Raw genomic sequence first — 18307 nt, forward strand, 5'->3', positions numbered from 1 at the left:
TCACCCCCACATGGTTGTACAATTGAATTTTAATGACAAATGGCCTAAAATTTGACTAAAAATCTAAATATTAAAAGAAAAATAAATAACAAGATTGTGAAGTATACCAAATGAATGAGTGTGATGATTGATTGATCAAAGATGTTGTATGAATGCATAGGTAGACTCAGCAAGAAACTTCAAAAGAGTATGTGATTTTTGCTCAGAGAGGGAAAATGGTAATAGTAGCCCTAGCCCTCTATTTATACTTATCGATTCTCTAAGGGAAAGAAAAGCGAGTACGGCCGCAAAATTTCAATTGTGGATCGCGCTCTGTTACCTGGTAAGCCTAAACATCATTTTGTTTGCGGTCCGCAGATTTTTGTGTTGCGACCGTAGATCCCTTATTGCGGACCGCAGATTTTGTGTTGCGGCCGCAGATCGGCCATTTTTCTGACACACTAACTTCAGAGAGCTGTCATTTTCCATCTTCCATTTGTGCTGTCCGCGAGTTAATTGTGCGGTCGTAGAGCACCTTTTGCTGCATCAACCATAATTGTGTGGTCTACACAATGCAACTGCGGTCCGCAATTCTTTCAACACTTCACCAGGTCCACAATTCCTGTACGGCACACTCATCCCTGCAGCACACTTCAAATCAAGTTAGCACAAAAATAATACCTAGCTACAAAAAGAAGAAAAGAAAAGAAAAGAAAAAGAAACATGGGTTGCCTCCCAAGAAGCTCCTGATTTAACATCGTGGCACGACGCAGAATACCATCAGTTGAAATGAATCGCCGCCACGACGTGGCCATCTCCAACATTTCCTAAATAGTGCTTCACCCGGTGACCATTAACTTGGAATACCTCATTGTTTTTGTTCTTCAAGTCCAATGCACCAAAAGGCGTCACACCCATAATTTCAAAAGGACCACTCCATTTAGACTTTAGCTTTCCGGGAAACATCCTCAACTTCGAGTTGAACAACAATACAAGATCGCCCACCTTGAACTCTTTGTTCCAAATGTATTTGTCATGAATATATTTCATCTTTTATTTGTACAAGGACGAACTTGCATAAGCATGATACCGGAACTCATCCAATTCATTCAAATGTGAAACCCTCAAGTTAGCAACTACATCCCAATTAAGATTCAACTTCTTTAGAGCCCACATGGCTTTGTGCTCAAGTTCCACCGAAAGATGACAAGCTTTTCCGAACACCATCCAGTATGGAGACATTCTGATAGGTATTTTGTAAGCCGTCTGATAAGCCCATAATGCATCATCAAGCTTCTTAGACCAATCCGTCCGGTTAGCATTCACTGTTTTGGACAAAATACTCTTTATCTCCCGGTTGGAGACTTCCACTTGACTGCTAGCTTGTGGCTGTTAATGAGTCGTGACCTTATGAGTAACGCCATACTTCCTAAGTAAAGTTTTGAAAGCCTTGTTGCAAAAATGCGAACCCCCATCGCTTATGATAGCCCGCGGAGTACCAAACCTTGTAAAAATATTCTTCTTCAAGAATGACACCTCACTTCTTGCCTCATTGTTGGGACTCAACCCATTTAGACACATAATAAACCGCGACCAAGATGTAGTTGTTTCCACAAGAACTCACAAAAGGACCCATGAAGTCAATACCCCACACATCAAAGATATGAAACTCCAAAATGGTAGTGAGAGTCATTTCATTTTTCTTTGAGATTCCACCGGCCCGTTGACATTCATAACATCTTTTCACTATATCACTTGCATCCTTGTAAAGAGTGGGACAATAGAAACTGCAACTTAACACTTTGGCCGCCGTTCTTGCTTGACCATGGTGACCACCATATGGCGAAGAATGACAAGCCCCAAGAATTTCACCTTGTTCTTCTTCCAGTACACATCTTTTAATCACCACATCCGTGCAAATCCGGAAAAGGTATAGTTCATCCCAATAATAATCTTGACAATCCCGTTTGAGCTTCTTCCTTTGGTTTGAAGAGAACTCATCCGGGATGATACCACACACAAGGAAATTTGCTAGATCTACGAACCATGGCACCTTATTTATTGAATCGGGAAAGGAGTCATTGATTTCAAGGCCATCATGCGGCCTCCCCTCCTCCTCCAAACGAGACAAGTGGTCCGCCACTTGAGTTTTACTTCCTTTTCTATCTTGGATGTTAATATCAAACTCTTGCAACAAAAGCACCCATCTTATCAACCGAGCTTTTGAATCTTTCTTGCTCATAAGATAACGAAGTGCCGCATGATCCATGTGGACAATAAGTTTTGCACCCATCAAGTACAGGCGAAACTTCTCAATTGCAAACACAATGGCAAGGAGATCTTTCTCCGTAACGGTATAGTTGACTTGGGCTCCATTCATGGTCTTACTATCATAGTAGACCGGATGAAAAATCTTGTTGATGTGTTGCCCCAAAACAGCCCCAACCGCTACATCACTAGCATAACACATGAGTTCAAAGGGGACACTCCAGTTTGGAGCGGTGATGATGGGAGTGGTTGTCAACTTGAAGTTTAACAATCCAAAGGCTCTCATGCAATCAACATTGAAGTTAAATTTAGCATCTTTCTCAAGAATCTTGCACAACGGGTTCACCACCTTAGAGAAATATTTGATGAAACGCCGGTAAAACCCCGCATGGCCTAAGAAACTCTGCACACCTTTCACCAAAGTAGGAGGTGGAAGTTTAGAAATCACTTCAATATTTGCCTTGTCAACTTCAATTCTATTCTTTGAGATCTTGTGGCCAAGGATAATGCCTTCCTCGACTATGAAATGACATTTCTCCCAATTGAGCACCAAATTCGTTTCTTCACATCTTGCCAACACTTTATCTAAATTTGCAAGACAATCATCAAAGGAATCCCCGACCACCGAGAAGTCATCCATGAAAACTTCAAGGTAGTCCACCACCATGTCCGTGAAGATAGCCATCATACACCTTTGAAAAGTCGTTGCTGCATTGCACAAACCAAAAAGCATCTGCTTGAAGGCGAAAGTACCATAGGGACATGTAAAGGTTGTTTTCTCTTGATCCTCCGGAGCAATAAGGATTTGGTTGTAGCCCGAATACCCATCAAGAAAGTAATAGAAATCGCGGTCGGCCAACCTATCAAGCATTTGGTCTAGGAAGGGAAGTGGAAAATTATCCTTCCTTGTGACTTTGTTGAGCTTGCGATAGTCCATACACACTCTCCAACCGGTCACCGTTCTTGTAGGAATCAACTCATTCTTGTCATTGGTGACCACCGTCATGCCCCCTTCTTTTTGAACCGAAGAAGTCCACGAACAAATAGGGTAGACAGCCCCAGCATCCAACCACTTGATAATCTCATTTTTGATAACTTCTTGCATAGCCTCATTGAGTCTCTTTTGATGTCATTAGATGGTTTGGCACCTTTCTCCAAGTTGATCTTATGCATGCAAATGTGGGGCTTATCCCTCGAATATCTGCCAATGTCCACCCAATAGCCTTCTTCCTCTTTTGTAGCACTGCCAATGTCGAATCTACCTGCATGTTAGTCAAACAAGAGGAAAGAATAACCGGTAAAGTAGAACAAGGTCCAAGAAATTCATACCGAAGATGTGGAGGCAATGGATTCAACTCCAAGGTAGGAGGCTCTTCAATTAAAGGCTTTGTAGGAGGATTTTTCCTATTTTCAAGATCCAAAGATAGTGTCTGGGGTGCCTAATTTTACGACCTCATTCCTTGCAAAGAGGTCACACATTCCATGAAGCCATCCATCTCATCATCATCAAAGTTGAGCAAGACGGCCTCCAACATATCACCAACATTGATTGTGACACTTGTATCATCAACACTAACATCGGTCACCAAGTCCACAAAAGAACACACCTCGTTGCTATTTGGTTGCCGCATGGACTTGCACATATGGAATACCACTTTTTTATCTCCCACCCGGAAAGTGAGTTCTCTAACTTCAACATCACAAAGAGCCTTCCCCGTAGCAAGGAAAGGTCTTCCAAGAATAATCGGCACCTCATAATCAACTTCACAATCAAGAATGACAAAATCCGCCATAAGAATGAATTTATCAACACGAACTAAGACATCTTCAATCACTCTCAAAGGTCTCTTCATGGTCCGATCGGCCATTTGCAATCTCATAGAGGTGGGTCATGGTTGCCCAATTTCCAAGGTTTTGAAAATCGAATTGGGCATCAAATTGATACTTGCCCCAAGATCGCAAAGAGCTTTAGCAAACTCAGCACTTCCAATTGTAAAAGGAATAGTGAAAGCACCAGGATCTTCCAACTTAGGAGCCATTGAATGCACAATTACACTCACTTGATGAGTGACTTTGATAGTTTCAAAATTTATTGATCGCTTCTTCGTCACGAGATCCTTCATAAACTTGGCATAACCGAGCATTTGTTCCAAAGTTTCAACTAATGGCACATTGATTGAGAGACTCTTCATCATTTGAATAAACTTTTTGAATTGATTGTAACCATTTTGTTTGGAAAGTCTTTGAGGATATGGAGGTGGAGGATTAGGCAATGGTGCCTTAGCCTTTTTCACTACCTGTTCTGGCATGTCAATAATGTGATCCCTAGACGGGTTCACATCCTCTTGAGTCTATTCCATATTATCATCAATATCAATCCGAACTTCATCATTTGATTGCATTACATTGTCTGGGACCTCTTCTCCTTGTACCACTTACTCATGATCCATAAGTTTCCTTTGACTTGAGGTGGGTGTAATTATACCTCTTCCACTTCTTGTAGTAATGGCCATGGCATGCCCCGTATTGTTCCCACCCTTTGGGTTCACCATCGTGTCACTTGGTAGTGCCCCCTTAGGACGAGAATTCAGAGCTTGAGAGATTTGCCCCATTTGAACTTCTAAGTTGCGGATCGATGTGTTATGTGAGCAAGTTGGGCATCCGAATCGACATTCTTTTCCATCATTTGCTTGAACATGTTCTCAATACGCCCCATCTTATTAGTTGAAGAACTAGGACCATGGGAAGGATAAGGAGGCTGGTTGTTCGGTTGTTGATACATCGGGGGCCTTTGAAAACCCGACCCCTGATTGCCTTGATTATTGTTCCATCCGCCTTTATTGTTACCCCCACCCCTCAATTTCCTTGATTGTTGTTATGCCAATTCCTTTGATTGTTTTCACCATTCCAATTTCCTTGGTTGTTAGAATTTCAATTGCCTTGATTGTTTTGAGGTCACCATTGTTGTTGGTTTGGGCCTTGGAAATTGTTTCGTTGCCTTCGAAAGTTGTTCACATATTGCACCTCCTCTTCTTGGTCATTGTAAGAGTCATCTTGATCAAAACTACTATCATGTTGCACAAAATTATCCACTTGATGTTGCACTTGTTGACCCTTTGTTCTTCTTTAGTTCATCATCATGTTCACTTTCTGTATGGCATTGACTTGCTTAGGATGTTGCACTTGTTAAAGTTGAGCGTTTCCTAGTTGATTCATAGTGGTGGTCAATTCAGCAATGGATTTCCCATGGTCATGCAACTCTTTGTGAAGGTGGATCACATTGGGATCACGTTGTGGAACATTAGCCCAGGATTTCCATGACGATGATGTTTCCGCCATGTAATCTAAAATCTCACACGCCTCCGCATAAGACATAGTCATGAAGTTCCCACCGACAAGTTGATTCACTACACATTGGTTGGTTGTGTTGATCCCACGATATAAAGTTTGTTGAATCATGTTCTCTGTCATATCGTTGTTGGGACATTCCTTAACCATTATTCGATAGCGTTCCCATATCCCGTGTAGTGGTTCATTTGGCTCTTGCTTAAATGCCAAAATCTCATCCTGAAGTGTAGCCATGTGCCCCAGAGAGAAGAACTTAGATATAAACTTTTCAGCCAACTCATCCCAAGTGTGAATGGAATGGTTCAGCAAACGTTCCAACCAATCTAAAGCTTTTCCCTATAGAGAGAAGGGAAAAAGCCTTAGTCTCAATGCATCCTCGAAGACATTTGTTTGTTTTCTCCCCCAACAAGTGTCCACAAACCCCTTCAAATGTTTGTATGCATTTTGACTTGGAGCACCGGTGAAGAAACCTCGTTGCTCTAGCAAAGTGAGCATCACGTTGGTGATTTGAAAGTTTTCTGCCCTAATACGGGGAGGGACTATTGCACTTGCATATCCTTCATTGGGTAACACCCGGTGTGGAGCCACTCGTGGTAAAGGTAGGGGTGGAACGGGCACATTGTCATGAGGCACTCGGCCTCTTCTATTGGCTTGAGGTTCAAGAGGAACCTCATCTATGTGGCCATCCTCAAAGTCCACATCCTCCAAAGCAATATTTCTGAGCTTATTATTTTCCATGGTTGTACCTACGATTTCTCTAACTTGTTAGTAACATGGAAGGAAAAAAAGATATTCCAAACACACACCCAAATATATAGCTAACACCTTTTTTAACTCCCCGGCAACGATGCCAAAATTGATCGCATCCAAATGCACACCTTAAAAGATTTATGAAACGGTCATTTGCAATTATAGAAACCCAACTAAGAGTCAGGGTCGAATCCAAAGGGAGCTAAGATAGGAGCTAGGGGTATATATTTCAATGTGCGTAATTGAATTATCAAGATTGCACTTCCACAAAAAGATTGGTTTTCTATTTCTAATTTTACTCTATTGAATGCAAAATAAAGAAAGAAGACTAGAGATAATTATTTTGGGGGTTTTTCCAAATTGATAAAGAGCCTAGGGTTGCAACCATTACCTAAGTGTTTGCCTAATGGGATAAAGACTTTAATGCTTGTTCTATTGACTGGAGTGTATTATAGATATCAATTCTAAATTACCCTCTCAATACCTCTCGGCCAGAGAGTGGTTTTGCCCAATTTGACTTCTCACGACCAAATGGGTATCACACAAAATAGTTGATAAAAGTTTAAGTCGGGTTATTACTATCTCTAGGTTGAACCCTTTAATTGGGTAAATCAATCTATCAATTGACCCAATTCCTTGTTAGCCAAGTTATCCTAGACAAGGTCTCTCTTTCTCAAGAAGAGACTAAGTCAAATAGGCATGAACTATTATTTGCAACCATTAATTCCTCAAATTAAAGCATGAGCTAAGCTAAATAATAAACACTCAATCATAAATAAGCACCAAATTAAATATTCATAAGGTTTATACACTAGGGTTGGGTCACAACCCTAGTAAAAATCTAGCTACTCATACTTGGGTTTGAAGAAAATGAAGAAGAAAGACTAATTAAACTCATAATGAAAGCTTAAAATGATTAAATCTATTATAAATTACACCAAAGCAAAGTAAACTTCCAAAAATGGCAAAGAAAAACGGCTACAGTAATTGCTGATATTCAAACTTGACCTAATTTAGTGAAACTCGTCTATTTATACAAGGCTAAAAATCTCTGACAAAAATACCCCTTGGGAGGTTCTGCGGCCGCACAACTCCATGTGTGGTCTGCAGATTTCTTCATCTGACAAGAGCAGTAGTTCTGCGGCCGCACAATTCTAGATTGCGGCCACGAAGCAGCTTTTCTACGGTCTGCAGATTTCGAACTACGGCCGCAAGACAATCTTCTACGGTCCGCAATGTTAGGGTTGCGGCCGCACAAATATTGTGCGGTCCGCAATTCACTGAGGTCTTGGACTTCAAAATTTGCATACTCTCTGATCTTGAATCGTAGCCCAGCTTTTACGGCCGCACAATTCATGTGCGGTCTGCAATTTGCACAATTGTCTGCAGATTTTTCCCTCTTTGGTTGTGGTCGCAGATGGAATTCTGTGGTCCGCAATTTCTTCTGCAGATCGCACATTTTATGCTTATGTGCCCCTTTATTGCCTTGTGCTTAGACTATTCCTTTTTGAGTCGGATTTCATCTCGGGAGCCCAACTTCTAGCATTCCTGCAATTTTGTACAATTTCATTAGTTCCGGGAGCATAATTCAATGATTTCAAACTAAAAAAAAAAAGTTAAAAGGCGCTAATAAGTAGTCAAAATCCCTACTTATCAGGGCTCATTTCTTGACTCGCAACTAGAAAAATATATTGAAAAAGTAAGATAATGGTTGTAATCTTACAATGCGAAGAGGTTTTTGTATTGAAATTATATTGTTGAAGAGTTAGACTAAAAAAAAGTTAAAAGACGCTAATAAGTAGTCAAAATTCCCACTTATCAGGGCTCATTTCTTAACTAGCAACTATGAAAATATATTGAAAAAGTAAGATAATGGTTGTAATCTTACAATGCGAAGATAAAATTATATTGGTCGTGGATTTCAAGTTCACCCTTTTTCTTTTTTTCTTTTTTTTTTGTAATAAAAGACTTTTATATAAAACAAAACACATATTAGAAGTCCTTACAACATGGATTAGTCTAGGTAATATAGTACCTAAACTATCCCTTTCAAAAGCAGCAAATACAAAAGGGGGGAGAAGAGTAGAACAAAAGACTTCCAAAAATATCTAAATTACATCCATTCTTAGCTAATTGGTCCGCTACTCCATTAACTACTCTAAACACATACTTCAAGATTGGATTATTCACCTTCAATAATTGGAACCTGCAATCATCACACTACTAGAAAATCGATAATTTTCTATTGAAATTTCCGACCGAAAAAAGTTGTCAAACATTTTTTGCCGAAACAGTTGGAATATTATTAAAAATAATAATTATATTTATTTAAATAATTTTGACCACGTTTCCGACAATAGTGGTCGCAATAGTTGGCGCAAAAACCTGCGAAAAATTTTCCCAACCGAATTCGTCGGTGTAAAAATTTAAATTTTTTATCATTTGACTCTTTTGACTTTATTAGCAGCCTTAATTTGTTGCTGTTACTACTTGTTGTGTCTCCTTTTTTTACTTTTACCTTGAGCTAGGGGTCTATCAAAAACATCCTCTCTACCTTCACAAGGTAGGGGTAAGGTCTGCGTATACTTTACCCCTTCCAGACCCCACTTTGTGAGATTACACTGGATTTATTGTTGTTGTTATAATAGTTTTCGATCGTTTCAGTCGGACATTTTTAAAAAATATTAAAAAATAAATTAAATCGCACGATAAGGAATTAAGAAAGAAAAGTTCTCCTAACAACCTTGTAGCCTCTCGAATATAAGTACAGACGTCTCCGTACCGATCCGCAAGACTACTGGACTTGCTCATGACTCGTGAGGCCTAAGTAAACCTAGTGCTCTGATACCAAGCTGTCATGACCCAATTCCCATCATAGACCGTGATGCCATCCAACGCCGCCGTTAGGCAAGCCAACAATTAAATCAATACGCCAATAGATAATTCAAAACGCATCTCGAAACAAATAATGAAATAAATAATTGAAATTATTCTTTTTCATAATAAAATACTGATATTATTTTAAATATTTGAACGTGGGCGAATATAAATCCAGATCAGAACAGAATGCCACCAAGAACAAGAATCTAAATCCCCAAAATTTGGTGTCACAAGTACATGAATATCTATTAGAGTATCAACACTACTATAATATCTGTCTGAAATAGAGACTAGACAGAATATATTAAATGAATAGGACAGGGACTACGTGTGCTACGGATCGTAACATGAAATGCAGCTCACCACAAAGTCTCCTCAGCAGTCGTGCCAGTGCGCTTAGATGATCATCGTATGTACATGTTTTAGTACCTGCACAATTAGTACAGAAGTATAGTATGAATACACAAATCAATAAATACACAGTAAGTATCTAGCCTAACCTCGAAGAAGTAGAGACGGGGGATCGATATCGACACTTAGTAGTGGTCTAATAACAACAATAACAACCCAGTAGAATTCCAATAATGGGGTCTGGGGAGGGTAGTGTGTACGCAGACCTTACCCCTACCCCAAAGGAGTAGATAGTGGTCTAATAAATAAAGTATAATAAAAGTAGACAGGTACGAAGCATAGCAGGTAGAAGCAACAAAACAGATATATGTGTATAACACGATTCTCAACCAAAGAATAGATACACAATCCTCAAATACCGAATACTACCTTGAATAGAACATGTATATGATCAATAAAAAATAAAATACCAAATCTCAAGTCAAGAAAACTCATAAGTATGCTGACTCTCTATCGAATATTATGCACGATTCTGCTGAGATCGTTTGGCCCGATCCATAAATTAGTGTACACTGCCGAGGTCGTACACCCCGATCCATAGATGCATTCTATAATACTGCCGAGGTAGTACGACCCGATCCATAATAATAATGTTGAGGAGTTCATCCCCATCCATAAGAATGATGAAACTTTTGGCGGGTCATCAGCTCAACTCACGAATATATGTGCGAGTTATGAACTCAAAAAATGTTTTGGACAAATATATGCAACGCAGAAGAATCCGTAAGAAAAGTATAATTTTCGCGGCTAATCAAATAGCGCAAGTATCTAGAATAGTAAAGTCTTATACTTTACACAAGTCTAGTCTCAAGCAAGAATATGAATTAAGTAATTTAAACAAATAAGGATAACTCAAGTAGTACAATTAAAATATGATATAAGTCTACATCTACCCGGACATAATCAATAATCTAGCATACACTCGTCACCTCATACGTTCGTAGCTCTCATAACACGTAGCACATAATAATTATAGTGTCTACGGGGTAAATTTCCTCTTACAAGGTTAGATAGTTGACTTACCTTACTTCGAAATTCGTCAACCGGCTCCAATGCCAAATGATCTGAAATTGGTCAAAGAATGTGCAAACCAATTAAAATATACTCAACGACTCATAATTTAACAATTAAAAATAATTCCAACTCTACACGAAAAGTCAACACAGTCAACCCACAGGCCCACGCGCCCGGATTTCAAAAATTCTCGAAGAGAAATATTACCCATAGTACCACAAACTCAAATATATGATTTATTCTTAATTCCATGTCCATTTCGTGCTAAAACTCCAAAAATACTATTCTAGGTCATCTTCCAAAGATCCCATATTTTTTTTACCTCAAATCATGAATTTACAAGTCTAAATTCATACTTATTCATGAAATATAATCAGAAGTGGGTTAGAATTACTTACCCTCAACATGTAGGTGGAATAGCCCTTCAAAATTTTCCCAAAATCGGCTCCAATTGATCCCAAATGAAAAATGAAAAAAAAATCTTGAAACTCCCACTTATAAGGTCTGCCTAGATATTACCCTTTGCGAATACGACATGTGTGTCGCGTTCGCAAAGCACGACTCAGCTTCTGCTCCGAAATCCTCTTCGCGATCACGAGACTAGGCCCATGGACGCGATGCCTTACCAGGCCAGCCTTACATAAACGCGACCATGCCTCTGTGAACACGAAGGACAAGTCTCCAACCCCAGCTTCTACTTCGCGAACACGACCTTCCTATCGCGAACGCAGAACACCACTGCTCAAGCCTACGCGAAAATGACTCATTAATCGCGAACGCGAAGCATAAACGACCTCCAGCTCAAATCCTTCATTGCGAACGCGTGCTTGCCCCCTCGTTCGCGAAGAACAAAACTAGAACTAGCAAACAGCAGTAGCAAAACACTCTGATATGGTCCGAAACGCACTCGAGGCCTCTGGACACTGTCCAATCGTATAAACCAGTCTCAATACCGTATCCAAACTTATCCAAAGGCTCAAAACGCCACGAATAACATCAAAACTAAGAATCGACGATCAAAATCATTCTCTTAACTTTCAAACCTTCAAGCTTCGCCGAAGTTTGAATCACACTTAGACATTCCGGATAACGACCAAACTTCACACACAAGTTTTAATCAACTAAATGAACCTATCCAAGGTCTTGGAATACTGCCCGGAGTCAGATAACAATAAAGTCCACTCCAAGTCAAACTTAGCAAATTCAAAAATCTCAAAATCTAAACATCCAACAATAAGCATCGAATCGCTCCCGGACCATCCGAAACTCAACCCGGACATACGTCCCAGTACGAAATCACCTTACCAACCTATAGGTATCTTCAAACCCCGATTCTGAGGTCGTTTACTCAAAAGTCAAATATTGCTTATCTCTTCCAACTTAAAGCTTACGAATTGAGAATTATTCTTCCAAATCAACTCCGAACTTCTCGAAAATTAAAACCGATTACACGTGCAAGTCATAATACATAATGTGAAACTACTCAAGGTCTCAAGCCGTCGAACGACATGCTAGAGTTCAAGATGACCGGTCAGGTCGTTACAATCTTTGATGATAGTGTATTTATGAAGGTTGAAGTTAAATCGCCAAATACAAATTGCCCACAAATAACGCCATATGCTCTTCTCATCCGCACATCCTAACTACTGAAAATTATGCCTCATATTAGGTATGAAATTATAACTATGGTAAATATACCAACAATGGAAAAAAGTCAAAAAAAGGATAAAGAAAGAAACTTTCCGTACAGAGAGTTTCGAAAGAAAAGTAAAGGAATGATTAATGAAGAAGATAGTGATGAAATGGAGAAAATGTTCTTTAGTACTTATAGTAACCAATACAAGTTAGTACCTTACATTGACTGATATGAATAGAAACTAGAAAGAGTAACGTATATTGAGAAATTGTAATAGAATAAGCATTAAGTGTATTAATAATTATAATGAACTGATTAACTTAAATGAGAGCAAGTCTAAAAAAAAGCAAACAAAGGAAGATTAAAATAAATGAGAATTTTGGTGCTTTACTGATATTCAGCTTAAAGTTTGTATATTTATATGCATATTGCCTCGCATTTTACTCATGTTTTATAGATTTCGAATGTGTAATGTAATAATTTGTGCTAATTCGTGGTATTTTCATGTGTAGGAGTCTTTCGGAGGCAATGTGAAACAAAAGTGCACGAATCGAAGCAAAAAAAGAACAAAAGAAGAAAACCGCTCAGTGTAGCGCCCAGGCTAGCGTGGGGCGCTACCTGTAGCGCAGTTTACAGATGCAAAAAATTTCTAGCACCAGGGCTAGCGCCCCACGCTACCCTGGGCGCTGGGTGATGGGTCTCTCCTATTTTATCTGAGACAAGGTTATTTCGGCCCTACACGCCCCCCAACTCGTATAAAGAGAAATCTAAACCTAATTTGGAGGCGATCTAATATATTTTTGAGGGAGAAGACACCACTTTGATAGGAAAATACACGCACAGAACACTCGGGAGCAAGGCTTCTTACTAGTTTTTCTTCTCTTCTCTTCCTTTAATCTCAGAGTTTATTAGTTCTAGAGTCGTGGGGTGCTACATGAATGTAGTAGTATGAAGTTTGAATTATTCTTATTATTTTACCATATTAGTTTATTTATTCAATCTTGCGCTTAATTATTTGATTATTTGATCACTAATTAAATACTATCTACGAATCTAGGATTGAACTCGGGAGAGGGAATTCTAGATTGCATATAAGATTGAGTAGAACGAAATCTTGAACCTGAGTATCGGGAACGGATTTGCGTTAAGATAGGGATATACCTAATTGCCTTACTTGGTTATTATACAGGAATTATTAATGCGTTCTTGTTAATCCTAATTTCATTGGAATATAGGTGTTAGGTTAGCTTGAATATGCGAGTAGTAATTCGGGAGAATAATACGGGTAATATTAACCCTATCAACCAATAAACTAGATAAATTAATTAGACAATTTAAGTGAAAGACTCAACGGGATTGTTAGCTAACCCATAGCTCTGGAATATTTTCTCCCATTGAATTCAGCTCTAAGTTTGTTGACTAATTTTTCGTGATCGCTTAGTTTGCTACTCTAGATTAGTTTAGTTAAATATTCATACTTTATAAAATCGCTTGAATAGATTAATTATTTTAGTTTAATTTAGTAATAGTTAATCACAAGTACCTGTGGGTACGATATCTGGGCTTACAATCATATATTACTTGTACGATTACATATACTTGCATGTGCGTTTGGGAGCAATAAATTTTTGGCGTCGTGGTCGAGGACTTTGAAATTGACTGTGTTGCTAGACTAGACTTGTACTATTTACCTATTCAAGTTTTTAATTTTAGTTTAGTGTAGTTAACATTATTATTATTTTTACATGGCATTTTGGAATGAAAATTGATAGAATTTTGATTATTCTTAATTTGGTAATCCTTGTCTATATTGTGGAGGATCATTGCGACAAAATTGTGAGAATATTTCTGGAAGCGAGTTGGGTGCACCATCTCAATATTTTGCGTGAAATATTTATAATGTGTGTGGTGGTCAATGTGGCCATTGGGATGGTTGTCCTAATTCTTATTATCTTTCTCTGAGCTCTTCTTATGATTTTTCTTATAATATTTATGAGTTTGATAGGAGCAATGAAGTGGAGGATGCGGAGCGTGTTTTCCGTATTATGTACAAGGTGAGGCAAGTATCCGAGCAATAAGATAAAATTCAAAAAAAGAATGCCTTAGAAATCAAATGTAAAATCCCGTAAATTCTTTTAGTTAATTCCTACTAATTTTGAGCTTGAGAATGCAATGTAATTAAATCTAAGCTATATGATTATTCGAGTGGAACAAAGTTATTGGAATGCTTAGAGATAATATTGATAGTTAATCATTGAATTAGTGGAGGCTACAAGGTCATCAATGCATTTGGAGTATATCAAGTTTCTTTGTCATAAGTGCTGAAATTTTGAGAATTCAATGGTATGTAACCAACTTGAAGAGTTAGAATTTAATAAGAAAACAAGGATTTAAAATCCTAGCCTTCAATTGGCAACGAGAAAGGATTTAGAAAACTAGAAAAGTTGTTGGCCAACAAAGAGACTAAGGGGACAAGGATATAAAAAAGAGGGGGGGGGGGAGAAAATTAATTAAATAGCAAAGATAAGGAAATAATGGAAGTAATTATGAAAGACAAAAATAAGCATGTTAAGTTGGGAAATTGAATGATTAAAGTTGAAGACCAAAATATTGCTTCAGTGATGGAATAAATTGGAACCCAGCGTGAGACAGTGAAGTGCAGCGAAGGCGTGCAACTCAGCACCCGAAATTTAAAACCCACCGCTGAAGTTTTTATAGGCATTTCGTAGAGAGAGAAATTATATTATTTTGGACTTGGTCTTGGGGATTAGAGAGAAGGAGGAGCTCTTTACCATTAATACATCTTCAAGGTAAGAATTAAATGTCTTTCTTTGATAGATTTGGTTCATTTATTACATCTCTTAACCCTCCAACATCGTGGGATTCATAGATTTTTGAAGATAATCTCAAGGACATTTCAAGAAACTCAAATCTTGAAACTTTTAGGGTTTGAAAAAGAGGTAATTTCTTCACTCCAATCTTATGTACTATACTCCATGGGCGTAGTAAAGTATATTTATGAAGTTAGATTTATATTTAAACATCTATTCATTAAACCCTAGAAGCTAGTCTTGAAATTGAAGAGTTGGTTGGTAAAGATGATGAATAGTGTTGGGTCTTGTTTGAACGAAGTTATTTTGAGTTTCTAGTGGAATGACTAGATCTCATAACAAGTTTAATGAATGAGTTGGAGTTAAAATTCAAGGATTGACCTTCAAATGATGAAATGAGGATTTTTGTTAAACTTATAAAATTGGACTTAAGTGTTAGACACTTAGTTGGTATCGTTGTGATGCGTTCTTAAATTATGTGAGTTCGTATATGTAGATTGTGACTCGTTGGCATTATTGGATCATTTGGGGGTAAGGTTGGAAGCAATTTGAGGTACGTTGAAACTTACTACCTCAGAACTTTTCTCCATACTCATATCAAAATACGATTAAATTGAGTTTCTAAATGTGAGTCCTAGCTTGTGGGGACGAGTGAGTTGGAATTGTACCATTCTTGCATCATAAAAGATTTAAGTCTATGAATATTATTTTCTTGAAATGTTTTATCTTAATTTTTAAAAATTAAATAAATAGGGAATAGCACTTTGAAATAAAATTACATGAGTTGTGAAATATCTTGGATTTAACTATTCTCAAATAATTGATTTGTCTATAAATAACATTATTGATAACTGTAAAGGTTTTGGGAGTTACTTAAATTCATCGAGATTGACCTTGGATATTTTTCCTCATTAGATCATGAAACTACACGTGTCGGTGTAGGTGTAGAACCTACCTTACGGTTGGGAACTACGGCAGAGTACTTCCCATTAGGGGTACTATTGTGCTATATTATTAGCATAGCTGAGTCGATTCGTGCGGCACAATGATGAGACAACCTGAGCAAGTAGGGTATATGATACTTGCCGCTAGGTACATAACCTAGTTGACCTTCTTTCGTGTCGGTTATGGTATAGTGCTCCCGGTAAATGAAAAATCTAACATGATTTTGCAAAGATCAATTCTAAAGGAAGACTTTGAAATATGTTTTACCATATTATTTTATTTTACTTTCTAAATTGTTAATTGATATGAAGGCTTCTTTCTTGATATCAATTGTTATTGTATATCTTATATCTTCTTAAATCTTGTCATATTGTATTTTGGGGAACGGTTCATGATTCGTACTAGGCATGTAGAGCTTAGGCCTTTCGGCCACATTTCCATTTCTATTTTCAGGGACTCGACCTGAGCAGCTTGGGCCGCGTGGATAGGACAGCTCTACATTTTCCGTTGACGTTATTTGGTGAGTCTCCACGCTAGTATTCGTGGAGGACTTTATTATATTACTATCCTTTTGAGCCACCAGGCTATGCCTTGCTTGACTATTCCATTCCGTGTCATAGAGATTTTATAGACAATGGTAGTATTCATTTTGGGTTGTAATCCTATGGTTACTTACATGGCGTGCATGAATGAAACTTTCTTTTATCTTTATGAAGCTTTGCCTTCAAAGAAAAAATATTTACTTAAAGACATTATTCATGTTTTGTTGTATATCTTATAATGATTGTAATTGAATAGGCTTTCGCGTCCTCCTATTAGGCATATAGATATGTATTAATCTATGGGATGGTTCACTCGGGTCTCGTAGAGTACCGGGTGTCGGTCACGTAGTTTTAGGGCGTGAAAAACTTGGTATAAGACTCCTAGGTTCTAATTCGAGTCCTAGGGAGTCTATGGAATCGTGTCTGGTAGAGTTCTCTTTATTGGTGTGTTGTGCATTACACTTATATCGAGAAGGCTATATGGACATTATAAGAATACTTCACTCTTTCTTCTTATTCTAGAATCGTGCAATAGAACTAAGAAATATTTTCTAACTTGTGCGCTATATCAATTGGCAGAAGATAGTGAAGACGTGTGGAGGTAATATGAATCCGCAAGCTGCTCCTATACCTGATGCGGCTTCAGGAGGGGTACCCGCTAGACCTAGGGGCCGACCTCCAAAGGCTGCAAGAGCACGGACTGTGCCAGTTTCAATGGCTCCAAGGATGGTCCAGGAGCTCGAGGAAGAAGTTGATGAGGCACCTGCTCCAACTCCAGAACCAAATCACTTGGAAAAGACCCTCACTGATATTAGAAAGGCTATAGATACTTTTGTTGACCTCATAACTATGCAGGCCCAATAGAACCTTCAAGTGGGTATTCAGGCACTCCAACAAGGATGGATGAGAGCACCGACGGTTGAGGACATGGCACAGCTGGCCATGAAGTTTGTGAGACTTGAGCCGCCAGTTTTTACTAGTATAGATCCTAGTGCAGACCCTTGGGACTTCTTGGAGGAATTTGAAAAAGCTACTACTTTGCTGGGAGTTAAAGACTATCAGGTGGTTCAATTGGCAACCTACCAGTTGAAAGACGTTGCTGACCTCTGGTTCAAAGGGGTAGAGAAAAGTCGACCAGAGGATGCACCTCCAATGATTTGGGCAGAATTTAAGAAGATCTTCATTAAGAAGTGGTTACCACCAGGAGTGAGAGGCGCCCTTGCGATATTTTTTAAGACCTTAAAGAAGGATACCATGGCCGTCCTTGAGTATAGCATCAAATTCGAAAAGTTATCCCATTATGCTCCCCACCTCATCCCCACCGAGGATGAGAAGATAGATCGCTTTGCTCATGGCTTGATTTTGGGCATCAGAAAAGATACGGCTAGTGGGAGAAGAAATACTACCTTTACTGACTTTGTAGATCTAGCAATGGATCTCGAGAGGATTCATTAGGAGGGAGCAGAACAAAAAGGCTCGAAATTTTGGCACTTTCAGTAAAGTGCCTAGTTCGGGCAAGTGGCAGAACAACAGAGGATCATCTGGCCCATTGCAGTCTAGGATGCAGACAACTTTCAGGAGCCCTCCAGTGGCATATAGTTCCGGACAAGGAGGCCAGTCTAGGTCCGTTCAGAGTGAGCACCAAATACACAGCAGGGTCAGAGTAGTATGGGTTCTTATCAGCATCACCCTAGTGTTACTAG

General features: G+C 38.7%; 2 protein-coding genes across 2 annotated transcripts; one reads left to right on the plus strand and one right to left on the minus strand.

Annotated features, from left to right (window-relative positions):
• Positions 1-1032: 1032 nt before the first annotated feature.
• On the minus strand, positions 1033-6333 carry LOC138895622 (uncharacterized). Its single transcript, XM_070180332.1, has 5 exons — positions 6265-6333; positions 5743-5931; positions 4193-4598; positions 3289-3509; positions 1033-1368 (listed from the first exon to the last, which is right to left on the minus strand). Exons 1-5 carry the CDS (start codon positions 6331-6333, stop codon positions 1033-1035), a joined length of 1221 nt encoding a protein of 406 aa, XP_070036433.1.
• An 11198-nt stretch (positions 6334-17531) lies between these two features.
• On the plus strand, positions 17532-18059 carry LOC138895623 (uncharacterized). Its single transcript, XM_070180333.1, has one exon. It carries the CDS (start codon positions 17532-17534, stop codon positions 18057-18059), a length of 528 nt encoding a protein of 175 aa, XP_070036434.1.
• Positions 18060-18307: the final 248 nt, after the last annotated feature.

Source organism: Nicotiana tomentosiformis, chromosome 7 (assembly GCF_000390325.3).
Source record: "Nicotiana tomentosiformis chromosome 7, ASM39032v3, whole genome shotgun sequence".
NCBI classification, from domain to species: domain Eukaryota; kingdom Viridiplantae; phylum Streptophyta; class Magnoliopsida; order Solanales; family Solanaceae; genus Nicotiana; species Nicotiana tomentosiformis.

Excerpts from the sequence above, each read along its gene's own strand:
- LOC138895622 (XM_070180332.1), bottom strand. The coding sequence starts at position 6,333 with ATGGAAAATAATAAGCTCAGAAATATTGCTTTGGAGGATGTGGACTTT. Across the intron at positions 5,932-6,264 it reads AGGATGGCCACATAGATGAG|GGAAAAGCTTTAGATTGGTT; the intron begins GTTCCTCTTGAA and ends TTCTCTCTATAG. Across the intron at positions 1,369-3,288 it reads TGGGGCTGTCTACCCTATTT|CCACAAGCTAGCAGTCAAGT; the intron begins GTTCGTGGACTT and ends ACTCATTAACAG.
- LOC138895623 (XM_070180333.1), top strand. The coding sequence starts at position 17,532 with ATGGCACAGCTGGCCATGAAGTTTGTGAGACTTGAGCCGCCAGTTTTT.